The 14135-nt window shown below is 39.4% G+C and overlaps 1 protein-coding gene across 3 annotated transcripts in view; it reads right to left on the bottom strand.

The window, feature by feature from the left end:
* The window catches only part of UBA6 (ubiquitin like modifier activating enzyme 6), a 126038-nt gene that overhangs the window by 101465 nt on the left and 10438 nt on the right, over positions 1-14135 (bottom strand). For all 3 annotated transcript variants that reach the window (XM_075203371.1, XM_075203389.1, XM_075203381.1), the window contains exons 4-7: positions 10896-10924; positions 10715-10809; positions 2662-2773; positions 1148-1228 (exon numbers count right to left, since the gene is read on the bottom strand). In XM_075203371.1, coding sequence (XP_075059472.1) covers positions 1148-1228; positions 2662-2773; positions 10715-10809; positions 10896-10924 — 317 coding nt within the window. The remainder of the gene's footprint in view (positions 1-1147; positions 1229-2661; positions 2774-10714; positions 10810-10895; positions 10925-14135) is intronic.

Below are 14135 nucleotides of genomic sequence, written 5' to 3'. Positions count from 1 at the left end.
CAGCACACACCTCACACAGAGTGCAGGGTTTTGCTCTGGTTGTTACCTTAAAACCTAGTCCTACTAGCTAGATAAATATCTCTATTTCCAAAAAGAATGATTTATTTTTTTAAAGAACAAATAACAATTGAAAAACTGAGAGCAAGTCGAGCGTGCTAGCCCTCTTATTTATATGCTGGATGCCAGGGGGAGCGAAAAAGAAAGGGAGAAGAAGGAGTCAGAAACAGTTCAACTTCTTTTCCCCTCAGAGAGCCACTTGAGAAATCTCTTACACACTGCAATCTCGCTGTACTGGCGTAAGATTTTGCGCTCTGGAGCATACAATCTAGCAGGGGAGGCCCTCCTTCTCTCCCATCTGTCAAGGCGCCAATAGAAAAAAAACAGTTGACTGCAGTGTGGTGTACACCTTTCATGTTGTCCGTCTGGGTCCGGGTTAAATGATGAACGTGCCCAGCGTTCCAGCAGTCTGACCTAGTCAGGCACTGCCATGGACTTGGCCCCGCGACCGGAAATCCAAGTAACCCCTCCGCCTTAGTGGGGAAATTGGCATCTCTTAGCATCTTCAGCAATACTCCTGATTCTGCACTCTATCTCTGGGACTGCTCTCACCCTAAGCACAAGCCTGACAGCCAGTTTATGTGGGCAGAAGAGAAGAGACCTCTGTCACATAGTCTTCATCCATTTGTAACTTGGACTGCTACCTAATGGATAACAGTGCTGCACACAGCACCTGTATCCACTCCTACACTTACTACTCCAGAGAGAAGAAACTAAAAAATAACGAAGGAACTAAACGTATCTAAAAACTGTGCCAAAGCACTGCAGCTCAAGTATAAAACACCAAAATCCTTGGGCACTTAAATGAAACTGAAGCTAGCAGGGGTTGCAGAGGGGCGGAGTCAGCAGCAGTTTAGTTAGTTAACAATTGAAGTGTCAACTCCATGTGCCCTCACACAACCCCATGGTAGCAATGAAATAAATAGTCATTGTAACATCAACAAAACAAAATAAGGAATAATACCTGACTACCTGCTTATATAGGAAATAATTTGCATTGCTCTAAAAGATGGCTATTTTTTTTCTCACACAATTAAATTGTTTTTTATTAACTAGATTTCTGTGGTGTATTTTGGTAGCGAAATAATACCTTTATAGATGGCCGTTGATCATGGCAGAAGTTATTGACCTTCTTTCTCAAGGACAGTCTTGCCTCAGTCAAAATCACGCACTGCGAAAAGGCGTAAAGAACATTTCATATTTTACATAAGAGGAGTTTGCCTAAGATTAAATGCAAATACAAGTCTTCTGTGAGTCTAACATGACATGTAGCGGATAATCTGTGCATAACGAACAGAGCTAAACAGATTTGAATATTTCTATTACATTTCTAGTATTTGAAAGCACTTTGTCATTTACTCTGTATTATTTCATTACCATCTCTACACCTCTAAAGCCATGACAATCACCTATCAGAGACTCTTAAGCTGAACTCTGGCTGCCAGGATACACCCATACAGGGAAACAAGCAAAGAGCCTAGCAGGGTAACATATTATATGGTAATAACTCGTAATGTTACAAAATGTTAACACAAAAATAAATAAAAAATAATCTTCAGTTATGACAGTGTTCTAAAAATAACTGGATGGATGCTCACAATGCAAAGAACACAATTCTAATACCCTGTATTCTTAATAAAAAAGGAACACAAAAAAAATGAAGAAACAAAAATATACATTTTAGTCTTTTGGAACGTAAAAGAATCATACTATGCATGTCAGATGAATGCAAAGTGCACAGCTCATGAATACTGCGCTGTGTTTTCTACTCTATTTTAAGATGCACTGGTGCTCTAATCTTATCATTTAAGGCTGGATTTCATTACAGCTCGGAGGAAGACCAAACCCTTGTGGTCCATCTGTTATAGTGGAAATACAAACAGTATACGTAGCATTGGTATAATTGGTAATTATCATTAATTATTCTTTTTTTATTACACAATGAAGCATCTATAGTGTGAGTGGAGGTAACGGTCAATTGCTTACAGTTCTCCAATACTCAGCTGCATGTCATTTTACTGCAAGTGACTTTTAAAATTAAATTCTTCAACTATTATCGACTACATCTGTGATTCAATATAAACTGCACTTCTACATGCAACAGTGAACTATGTGGTTATCCATAAGACTGCATGTAAAATTATGAATGGTGATTTACATTAAGCCTGGGGAAATCATGCTGTCTGGGCTATGTCATGGAAGCAGATTTGCCCAACGTTAAAAAGAGAATTTGACACATGCTATATCTGCATACAATATAGAGTTACAGATCAGATCTGCATAAGTATACAGTTATATAAGCTGGTTTAAGCTGCACTTATGAAGTGGTCAAGAGATATTTACAAGAACTGCACAATATAAATTACATATTATTGTTGGCTGTGGAACGGCAGCATGGGGAGCAGCTCATCTCTAATTACCTAACAATACTTATTCACTGTACCTTGAAACGGTCAGAAAAAAAACCGTTTTGTAACATTTAAGTGACATGAAATGGACTTATTTTAATGCAAAATTCCATTCTAAATTAAAATAGGGACTGAAAGTTATCTATTCACGATTGGATTTCTCCTAAAAAAAGACAGGAAAAGGAACTTCTACTACCTGGTACTGTTTCAGAAATGAAAGATCAGCCGATTCGTCCAGTGGCACATCGGATGTCATCACATCAACATACGGGTTGAGCTCTGCAATATGTGGAAGGCATGTTTTGGCTCTGCAATAAATTAAAAACAGCAATAATATTCTCAGGAATCTTCCTTGATTTTTTTTTTTTGTTTTTTACGCATTAGATGGAAAACTTTAACAAAAAAAAAAAAAAGTATTATATTTGTATTATTAAATTTAAAAATGTATCTAATATAATGGCATGTGCATTGCTCACTTAAATTGATGGTGACATCTCCAACACTGTTACTAGCAACCACAAACACAAGTCACATCACAAAAATGATGTTTCTTTTGCCCTGGGACGTTTCGTGAAAATCAGTGGCACCAATAAGATGAACAGTTCCTAATTACTGTTCTTTATCTATACATATTTCACAATATATCATACAAATGAAAAGTGAATAATTAAAAAAAAAAAAAAAACAGGAGATTATTTATAGTTGAACAGGTAGCGAGCGCAACGCATAAAGTTACTTGCTCCTCATTTCCAGTCACGCAGGACATGAATACAAGCAGAGAGAATCTAAATCTGTCTGCAAATTTTAAATTTTCTTCCCTGCATGGTTTTGCCAAGGTGCAAAATTGCAGCTTCCAACTGGATCCTAACTCTAAATCAGGCTCTATTTCTCCAATATAGATTGGTATACATTTAGTGAAGTCATTACTAGTGGCTGTGTGATACCACCACCATCTTTTGACAAGCCTGCCATCGACAGTCCAAAGGTCCTCCTGTATGGAAACAAACAGAGTAAATGCACTAAATCATTCAGCACAGGAGGATGTTACCAATTCCTTTATGGTGGTGGGCCACATTAGTAGTGTAAGGTAGGGGCTCATTAGATCTCCCTAACATTAATGACTTTAGGTCCAGAAGTAGTTGGATCCAATACCAGCTTACATATCAGCTACTAGAAGACCTAAATATCATCTAATTCCTCATCATAAACTTCTACATTAATCATGAATCCCTGCTTGCATCAATGGTTGTGTTGTGTAATGTAGTTGCTTTCTCTACAGTGATTTTGTACTGATTTTTACAAATTCCATTGTTACACTTGCCCCTTACTTATGTGTATAATTTTTACTATGTGCACTGTTTAATGTACAGCGCTACAGATTCTGTGGCACCTTATAAACAAAATATGATAATATTAATCTATCCAGTCTGAATTATTACCCTACATCAGTAATCTGCCATCATCCATTGTACTCCGAGCAGAAACGACCATACATTAATTCTCCACTGGGTACCAACATGTCACTGCCGAGCCTGAGCTCACTTGATCTGTAATTGGTTCTGCTCTGAGCAAGTTTAATTTGGTGCTCCAGAATCTGGGCCATACGAACAACATACTGAAGGCGTGATTTACAAGACATGTCCATTGTTAATCCCACCATAAATCTTGATGATTACTGATTGCGAAATCTGTCCACCCTTAGGTGTAGATTTAACTTTTTAAAATTTTAAATGGATCGGAATGATCCATCCGGCTTCGTGACCAAAAACAGGTTTGCATAAAAACCTTGACTTTTCTGGTTGTCTGGTACCGTGCAAATGACTCCTGCAGAAAGAAGAGAAGAGACACAGAGCCGCATCACCTGTCTCCTTTCTGAAACGCAGGGTAAAGATGGTGCAAAGAAGTGATGTGGGGCTGGACATGACAGGTCCATCATGTACCTTCTCGTCATGATCCCGCAAAGTCAAAAGGTCTTTGGAGGATGCTATCCACTGCTCCCTGAACAGAGTCAATCGCAAACCCCACTTCTGCAGTCGCAAGAAGGGGTGGATGACAGTCAGGATCCGGTTTTTCCAGAACTTTTGCGGACGGGTGTCTCGTAGAGAAGGAGGACCTACCTCTGTAAGAGTGTCCCCTGCTACCGGTTGGTCTGACTCACGTCGTCTGACCTCTAGCAAAAGAGCCCCCCCCCCCCCCCGAATGGAGCCAAACCGAGGAGGCTTAGACTTCGTGACGTTCACTAGCAGAAAAGTGCTTTTACCACCTGTGGTCTGACAAATCATTTTATCCAATTCAGGGCCAAACAAACTTGCACCCGAATAAGGTATAGTTAAAGGTAAAGTGATTTTTTAGACAGTGTCCGGGTCCCAAGACTTCAGCCACAGGGTCCTTCTCGTCGTCGCCGCGGAAGCCTGTATAGAGGAGGAAAGAGGCTACATTTTGGGCCGCCTCATATAAGTATCCAGAGGCATCCTATAGATCAGTGTTTCCCAACTCCAGTCCTCAGGAACCCCTAACAGTGCATGTTTTCCATATCTCTTTGCTGGAGCACAGGTGTATTCATTACTGACTGACACATTTTGAAAGATCCACAGGTGGTGCTAATTATGTCACTTGTGACCTAGAAAACCTGCACTGTTAGGGGTCCCTGAGGACTGGAGTTGGTAAACAGTGCTTTAGATGCAAGGCAAGGGGAAGTAATTCTGAATCCTGTTCTGCCATGCTTCCATCGCTCTGGCATCCCACGCTGATGAAAACATGGGTCTGAAAGAGGTACCTGCCGCTACAAAGATTGATTTTAACTGAGCCTCGAACTTGCGGCCCGTGGCGTCTTGCAGGGCTGCTGTACCTGGCACCGGAAGCATAGTGTGGCGAGGTAAACGAGCTACCGGAGTGTAAACCTTTGGGATCTGTTCCCAGCGGGCCAGGTCCTCTTCCTGTAGCTGGTACAGGGTAAGGAATCTCCTTGGAATCGTAAACTTCCAGTCTGGTTGTTTCCAGGCTGCTTTTGCTATGTCTCTTAATTCCACTGACAGTGGAAAACGTATAGCGCGCTCTCATTTTCTTGAAAAGACCCTTGTCAAAGTCGAATAATTGGATGAATGAAAGTATATTGATTAATATTATTTTACCGTGTGATTGCGATCAGTACGCCACGTGTCATGACGAAATCGCACAATAAATAGCGCACGCATACACATTCACTTAATATACATTTCATATTTATAATAGTTCCAATCCACAGTCGTTTATGAACAAATGTAGCAGAGCTTATGGTGAAATATTATAATGTTATATGCACTTTAGTGAGATCTAAGGGTCAAGTTACAGGAAACATATCATGTTTGGTGTCATTCTAATCCCCTATTTATCCTTAGTGATCCAGATGCATTAGCTATAAGCATGGCCGCCGAGAGGGGGGGGGGGGGGGGAGCGGGTACATTTTACCCGGGCCCGGCCATGCCAGGGGGCCCGGGCCGGGCCCTCTCCGCTAATTACATTTTTTTTTACATTATTTTTTTCCCGCAAGGGGGGCGTGGGGGGGGGGGGGGGTATTCATTGGTGGGGGGAGCTGGAATAAAAAAAAAACAAAAAAACCCATACTCACGTGATCGGGCGGCGCCGTGTCCCTCCTCTTCTCCATTCACACTGACTGCTGGGCGTGACGTCACGCCCGTCAGTCAGTGAGGAGCGCCGCAGCCAGCATGAAGAAAGAAGACAGAAGAGGAGACAGAAGAGAAGCAAAGAAAGGAAAGAAGTTGACAAAAGGCAAGTAAAGAAACAGAGGAGGAAAAAAAAGTGGGAAAGAGGAACAGAGGAGGAAAAAAAAGTGGGAAAGAGGAACAGAGGAGGAAAAAAAAGTGGGAAAGAGGAACAGAGGAGTAAAAAAAAGTGGGAAAGAGGAACAGAGGAGTAAAAAAAAGTGGGAGAGAGGAACAGAGGAGAAAAAAAAGTGGGAAAGAGGAACAGAGGAGGAAAAAAAGTGGGAAAGAGGAACAGTGGAGGAAAAAAAGGAGAGGAACAGAGGAGAAAAAAAGGTTTGGGGGCTACTGAATGTTGGGGTGAGTTTAGGGAGAATGAGGTCTATTTATTAAATGTGACTATGAATTATTTAATGGCAGTGATGGTTGCAAGAAATAGGTACTTCTGGGGCTGTTTGCAGGAAGGGAAATAGGTTTATTTATTAAATGTGAATAGTATTATTTTAATGTTGGGGCTGGAGGAAGGCCTAATTATTAATCGTGAGTGCTATTGATTTAACGCCGGGGCTGGCTGTAATTTTCTAAATGTAGCCATTTTTTTTCAAAATAGGTCCTTCAACATTCCTGGATCCGGACAAGCCACAACTAAAGAAACAGCAGCCACAGGTGGAGAAAGTGAGAAGAACAGGTAGGAGAGAACAGCACAGTGTGTGAAATGTTGTGATTATAGTAGGGACAATGGCAATTTTTGGTGAATGTTCTGCCCAATGTAAGGTGTAGACCAAGACTGAACTGTTTGTGTACACACTGCATTCTTTGTATACTACACTGTGGTGGTAGATGTCCTGAAAGTCAGGAGTGCTTGAACATATGTGACACTCCGGCGAATTGAGAGTCTAGTGATTTTGATGCTAGCTACGCCCAATGGCGCATTTGCCACGCTCCCAAATGCATGACCACACCTCCGAAAATTTTTGCGCCGCCGTTAGGCTAGCCACGCCCTAACAGCGCATTGCCACGCCCCTGAATGTATTACTACACACCAAATTTTTTTTTTTAAGTTAGAATTAAACACATGAGGTGTGCCTGAATAAGGGGAATACCACTTGATTCATTCGGATACATGTTTTTTCTTTGTTTTGAGGATAATAATACCAACAGGACTTTATTCCTACAAGTTCTGGTATTTATTTTCAATATATGGGAGAAGAACTTGAGAATCCAATGGAAATATATCTAGGTGGATTATTTGATCAATTCCTGGATTCGTTTATGGTATGGACTTTAGATAACTTTGGACTCTATTACATTATATATTTTTATGAGCAAAAGTTTAGCGCCGTATGTTATACTTTACTTTGCTATGCGCCAGGGAAGATACCCATGCCGGTTACTCTGGTAGTGGTAGTACATGCAGACTGGGCTTGCGCAGTGAGTGTCCCTGCGTCACAGTCAGTATAAAGTGCCCGGGTCCTTTTGTCCAATAGACAACTTAACCTTGCTTTTCCCTTATCTGACATATTTGATAGAGAGGAAAACATACTAAGGCAAAAGAAACACAGTCACACAAGATATAGTTTGAATAAATACAAGTATAGTAACTAATCTCTAACCATAAAAGTTGTATCTTGTAACCGGCATATAAAAAAATGTAAGTTGGCTAAGTAGAATACAAAAAGATTGTATTACTACTTGTACACATAGACCTAATAACACTCTATCTAATATAAAAAGAAAGGTATATAATAATGGTACTTTACCTTCCAGCTAAGCACGATATGCAGGAGAGGAGTCAGTCAGCAGTGTCCCCTAAAGATAGTGTCAGGCTAAAGAAGTCTGTGTTCCCGGGCAATTCCTTTGGCGGCAGACAGGTTCAACCATGTTTCTGGAAGAGGTGGGGAAGCTCTATATTCTTAAGCTCCGTCCGCCCCCCCCCCCTGACATTTCCTGCTGCTGTTCCTTAAATTGGTGCTGCCTGCCATCTATTGTGTCAACCACTGCCTGTTCTCCTCCGTTCTTACAGAAAAAACAGATCCTGCAGCTTAAGCCAAGATTCCTCCCTCCTTTCTCTGAGGGGGGAGAACTTGGTCTGCCCCGGCAAGATGGCGGCCACCACCGCTCCGAGTATTGGCACTCTATGCCTGTAAAGGCAGCGCCGGTTTCCGGAGGTTGCCAGTGTGACAGCGGCTTGATTAAGCTGCCTGTCACGCTGTTAAAAACACTGCCAGCTCTGTCACTTATGCATTGTTTTCAATTGCTAAATAGACTGGATTTATAAGACTTTCTATTTGAAAGATATTCATCGGGTATTATTCCCCAGCTCATTGTTATACATAGTTACATTTAGATGAGCGGGGAAGAAAAGAGTCACCACATAATATAACACAGTGTTAATCACTAAAGGAGTGATAGAACTGAACATTTTGCACTAATTGTCATGATTCGTGCACTCCACAAAGTCATTGAATAAATTTATTTTTCCATCACAAAAGTACTTTATCCGAGGACTTTACATAAAACAAATCTTTTTTCCAATTAGAATTATTCAAGTGATGACTATTATTGGCTGATTAAGTCTGAAACATATATTTTTTGTGAGATCTCTGATTACGAGTAGATATGATATCATCAGTGCACTGATACATGTATTGTGTTATTTGTTTTATTTATTTTTGTGTTGTTTAATAAATGTGAGTTTATTTTATTATGTGGATTCAGTCATCATTGGTATTGCCTGCTATCTCAGTGCTGAATTTAGTTTTTATTTTGTGACATAACTCTGTAACGATTACAACGCCAACATTTTTCTGCAATTCTACAAACCAAGACCTTTATTTGGTATATGATGTGCCCTGCTCAGACAATGGCATCATAGAAATAAGTCACTCATAAAAGTCATACTTATTCTATTAATAAATAGATGATTTTGCTATAAGTAGTCTTATCACACTTAAAAGCCCCGCCGAGAATGAGAATTATTTTTTTTATTTTTTTTTCTAAATCAAGTCTTTTTTATTGAAAGTTTTACAGTACTAACAGAAAAGAAAAAAACAAAACATAACATCAGGCATCATAAAAGTAAATACTAGATAAGAAGGGATACATTTTTAACTGTCCGAGGTATCTCGCTAACAGGGCATTAGCATTATACAGAAGCAATAAGATTTAAATCTGTGTTCAAATGCTTTTTAAGATGTACTGCCATAATAGTTTATGCTAGCATCAATTTGTTCCTGCTTTTTGTGAAGTTATTGCAAGATTAGCTTCTAACACGATATATATTTTTATACACAAAATATAAGAGCTGTTAGTCACCCTAGCCTTTGCACTTATTCATATTAAACGTGCCAGGGACGTCTGTGCACCAATCCATTCATTATCAGTCATTTAGTGTTTTGGTCACAGTTGGAGGTGGGAAGGGGTTTCCCCAAACTCTCACCCTGGTGTTTGTGATCCCAGACATTCCCCTACATGCACATTAAACCAAAAAACACACCAGAACAAAACAAAAAACCTACAGTGAGGTAAATAAATATTTCTGAATTCCATTTTTGGGAATACAGCCCATAAATTTACTAAACAGGTTAACATTGAATCTATCAGTATTTGAAAATATATTACATGCTGAACTTAAGATTTTTCTAAATTTCCTCAGCCACTGCCCATTGTATGTGCAGCGGTGTTCAGGCTCAAACGCAGAATCTCCAAATGCTTGATATCCGAACAAAACAATTGGACTGAAGGCGGTAAGTTGTGCAATAGGGAAAAGTGTTTAGAAACTGTAAAATTGTCATTGGTGATATGGTAATAATTAATATACCAACTAATAGACCAGGATTTTAGACCCCCCCCCCCCCCCCTTCACTGTAGAGAGTATGATTACCTCCTCCAGTCATGCTGTCACCGAATTCCCTTCTCACAAGCAGCTCCATGCTGCCAGGTATGCCCCCTCCCCCATTCTATACTGTGTGCACTGCTGAGCCAGCTTTATGCGCTGCCTGCCATCAAGGAGTCAGAGGGTATGAGCTGCCTCATGTGTCCTGCTTGCCTCGACGGAAGAAGCCAGCTGTGAACATGCACAGAAGAAGAATGCGAGACACCATGATCTGAGCACAAGGGGGTTTCTGGGCAACAGGAAACCCCCATAAATGTGCACATGGTGTTGATGAGCCATTGCTAAATCTCTAGATGGGATTGGATGTCATTAGCAGGCTGAAAGGAGAAATCTTTGCGATTTGGGCGACCATAAACAAGACAGAGTTAAGCTGCTGTAATATATTTGCAGTGCTATTTTGTTCTGCATTTATGTTCTGTTGGTACAAACACGACATTGCAATTTTTATAATACCCCTGCTGATCTCAAATTGTTGATAGTGCCTCAGCACTGACACACAAGGACAGTAACTGCTGATGCTGTGTGACAGTGTGTGTCAGTATGTATACTGAATGTATGTTAGGGTGTGCATGCTACTTGTTAGAATTCTCTTTGTCAATTTAAATTATGTCTACTGATCACATTAAACAAAAACAACAGTATATATTACTAACCTATTTCTTTGATTTTTAACATCCTCTTCCTTGATAAAGAAATTGGTTCCAAGGTCCCATATTTCACAGTGTCGAGTGTCATGGATTGTCAATGCCTGATGAAACAAACTTACTGTTATAAGCCACAGTGTTAATCCCTTATTTTGACGAAAACAACAACAAAAAAGTTTTAAGAATTTACCTTTATTCCAGCTAAAACAATGTTCTTGGCTAAAATAATAATCAAAGAAAATGATAATCAGTTGCAAGAACAACACAAGAAACAAGCTTAATGACTAGTTTAGAAACCAGCTTCCAGAATATTATCGCACAGTGTTCTGAATGGGAAAAAGTTGTAAGAGAAGTGCTCTGTAAATACTGCAGGCATTGGGATCTATGCATTACACGAGGGGTCAAACTAGATGGTCAGAAAATAGCGCTTGCACCATGTCTTGTCTGAACTTGTGAACAGAAAACAATTAATGATTCTTTTGTATGCAGTATTTTGAAAGCTCTATTTTTAAGTTGTATTTCTAGGCATCAGAATTCTATGTGACTGGAACATACAGCCCACTAAGCAGTTTTTACCTTTGCATTCTGGCTGGATCAATATGCAGCACTTAAAACTCATGTATCAAACTCCAACTGTCCTATAGATTGTTGCGAGCAGGGTCCTCACACACTGTATCTATATTACCCAGTACTGTTTTATTACGGTGTTTATTTCCAATGGTAAAGCACTACGGAATTTGCTGACACTATATAAATAAATGTTGTTGTTGTTGATTAAAGCGCTTGTTTAAAATGAATCCTTCTGGTCAACAGGAATGTCTAAACCTTGCCTAATGAAGTATGTAACACTCACAAACTAATGGGTATCTCTGCACAAAAACAACTGAATTAGATTTATAGGTTTTCTAATGTATCCTATATTCAACATGGAAAATATGTTTTTGCTAGATTGAATATCTGATGGCACTATTTATCTAGAACGTGGAGGCCACTTCTAAATGAGTTAAGTTACATAATAAAACCAACAACACAGAGCATTGCAAATGGTCTCTGCAAAATCCATAGTTATTGATTGTTAGCAGGTTAGAAACAAACTCTAATAGCTAGAATGAATACAGTGCAAAGCACCACATCAGCGTCTCATAGGAACTCCAACATGTTTGAGTAACAAGGGTCTTCTAGTCGACTACTTTTTACAGATTTATCCATTCACCAATCAGGCTGAACCTCAGCGTGTGACCACCCTTAAAAGTCCTACTTACAAACACTTACTAAGGGTAGGTGGGCTAACATTCTGTATAAAAGCATTTGGAAACAAAAATTTATAATACTGTCTATCAGTATTTACAAAACCCTATTAGAATCCAATCTCTACCTCTATAACTGAAGCTATTTAATGAATAATATACTCAATTAATGGAAACCCAACAACTGCCACTTAAAAGTAATGGTTTCTTAAACTACAAAATACAAGAGATATATATATATATATATATATATATATATATATATATATATATATATATATATATTAGGGATGTGCACCGGCGACTTTTGAGGTCTCGTGTTTTGTGTTTTGGATCCGGATTTTCGTTATTTTTGAGGTTCGGATTTGTCTCGCAAAACACTTGACGAAAGGTCTCGGTTCGGATTTAAGGTATTGGATTCGGATTTTTTTTGAAAAAAACATAAAAAGTTTAAAAATCAAGTTTTTGGGCTTATTTTCACTCCTAGGCTATTATTAACCTCAATAACATTCAATAACAAGCATTTCCACTAATTTACAGTGTATTCTGAACACCTCACAATATAGTTATTAGTCCAAAACGTTGCAACAAGGTATCTTTCTGGACTGCGTAGAGGAGTGGGTCACCACAATATATATTAAAAACCCTGAACTTTTATGATTCGCACCAATAATTGTACCTGGACTGCGTAGAGGAGTGGGTCACCACAATATATTAAAAACCCTGAACTTTTATGAATCGCACCAATAAATGTACCTGGACTGCGTAGAGGAGTGGGTCACCACAATATATATAATAAGAAAACCATCAACTGGTTTGATTCGCACCAATAAATGTACCTGGACTGCGTAGAGGAGTGGGTCACCACAATATATTAAAAACCCTGAACTTTTATGAATCGCACCAATAAATGTACCTGGACTGCGTAGAGGAGTGGGTCACCACAATATATATAATAAGAAAACCATCAACTTGTTTGATTCGCACCAATAAATGTACCTGGACTGCGTAGAGGAGTGGGTCACCACAATATCTTAAAAACCCTGAACTTTTATGAATCGCACCAATAAATGTACCTGGACTGCGTAGAGGAGTGGGTCACCACAATATATATAATAAGAAAACCATCAACTTGTTTGATTCGCACCAATAAATGTACCTGGACTGCGTAGAGGAGTGGGTCACCACAATATATTAAAAACCCTGAACTTTTATGAATCGCACCAATAAATGTACCTGGACTGCGTAGAGGAGTGGGTCACCACAATATATATAATAAGAAAACCATCAACTGGTTTGATTCGCACCAATAAATGTACCTGGACTGCGTAGAGGAGTGGGTCACCACAATATATTAAAAACCCTGAACTTTTATGAATCGCACCAATAAATGTACCTGGACTGCGTAGAGGAGTGGGTCACCACAATATATATAATAAGAAAACCATCAACTTGTTTGATTCGCACCAATAAATGTACCTGGACTGCGTAGAGGAGTGGGTCACCACAATATCTTAAAAACCCTGAACTTTTATGAATCGCACCAATAAATGTACCTGGACTGCGTAGAGGAGTGGGTCACCACAATATATATAATAAGAAAACCATCAACTTGTTTGATTCGCACCAATAAATGTACCTGGACTGCGTAGAGGAGTGGGTCACCACAATATATTAAAAACCCTGAACTTTTATGAATCGCACCAATAAATGTACCTGGACTGCGTAGAGGAGTGGGTCACCACAATATATATAATAAGAAAACCATCAACTGGTTTGATTCGCACCAATAAATGTACCTGGACTGCGTAGAGGAGTGGGTCACCACAATATATTAAAAACCCTGAACTTTTATGAATCGCACCAATAAATGTACCTGGACTGCGTAGAGGAGTGGGTCACCACAATATATATAATAAGAAAACCATCAACTTGTTTGATTCGCACCAATAAATGTACCTGGACTGCGTAGAGGAGTGGGTCACCACAATATCTTAAAAACCCTGAACTTTTATGAATCGCACCAATAAATGTACCTGGACTGCGTAGAGGAGTGGGTCACCACAATATATATAATAAGAAAACCATCAACTTGTTTGATTCGCACCAATAAATGTACCTGGACTGCGTAGAGGAGTGGGTCACCACAATATATTAAAAACCCTGAACTTTTATGAATCGCA

The sequence above is a fragment of the Mixophyes fleayi genome, chromosome 1 (genome assembly GCF_038048845.1).
Source record: "Mixophyes fleayi isolate aMixFle1 chromosome 1, aMixFle1.hap1, whole genome shotgun sequence".
In the NCBI taxonomy this organism is placed as follows: domain Eukaryota; kingdom Metazoa; phylum Chordata; class Amphibia; order Anura; family Limnodynastidae; genus Mixophyes; species Mixophyes fleayi.
The sequence above is the reverse complement of the archived record's forward strand: the minus strand, read 5'-3'. Positions and strand labels throughout refer to the sequence as shown.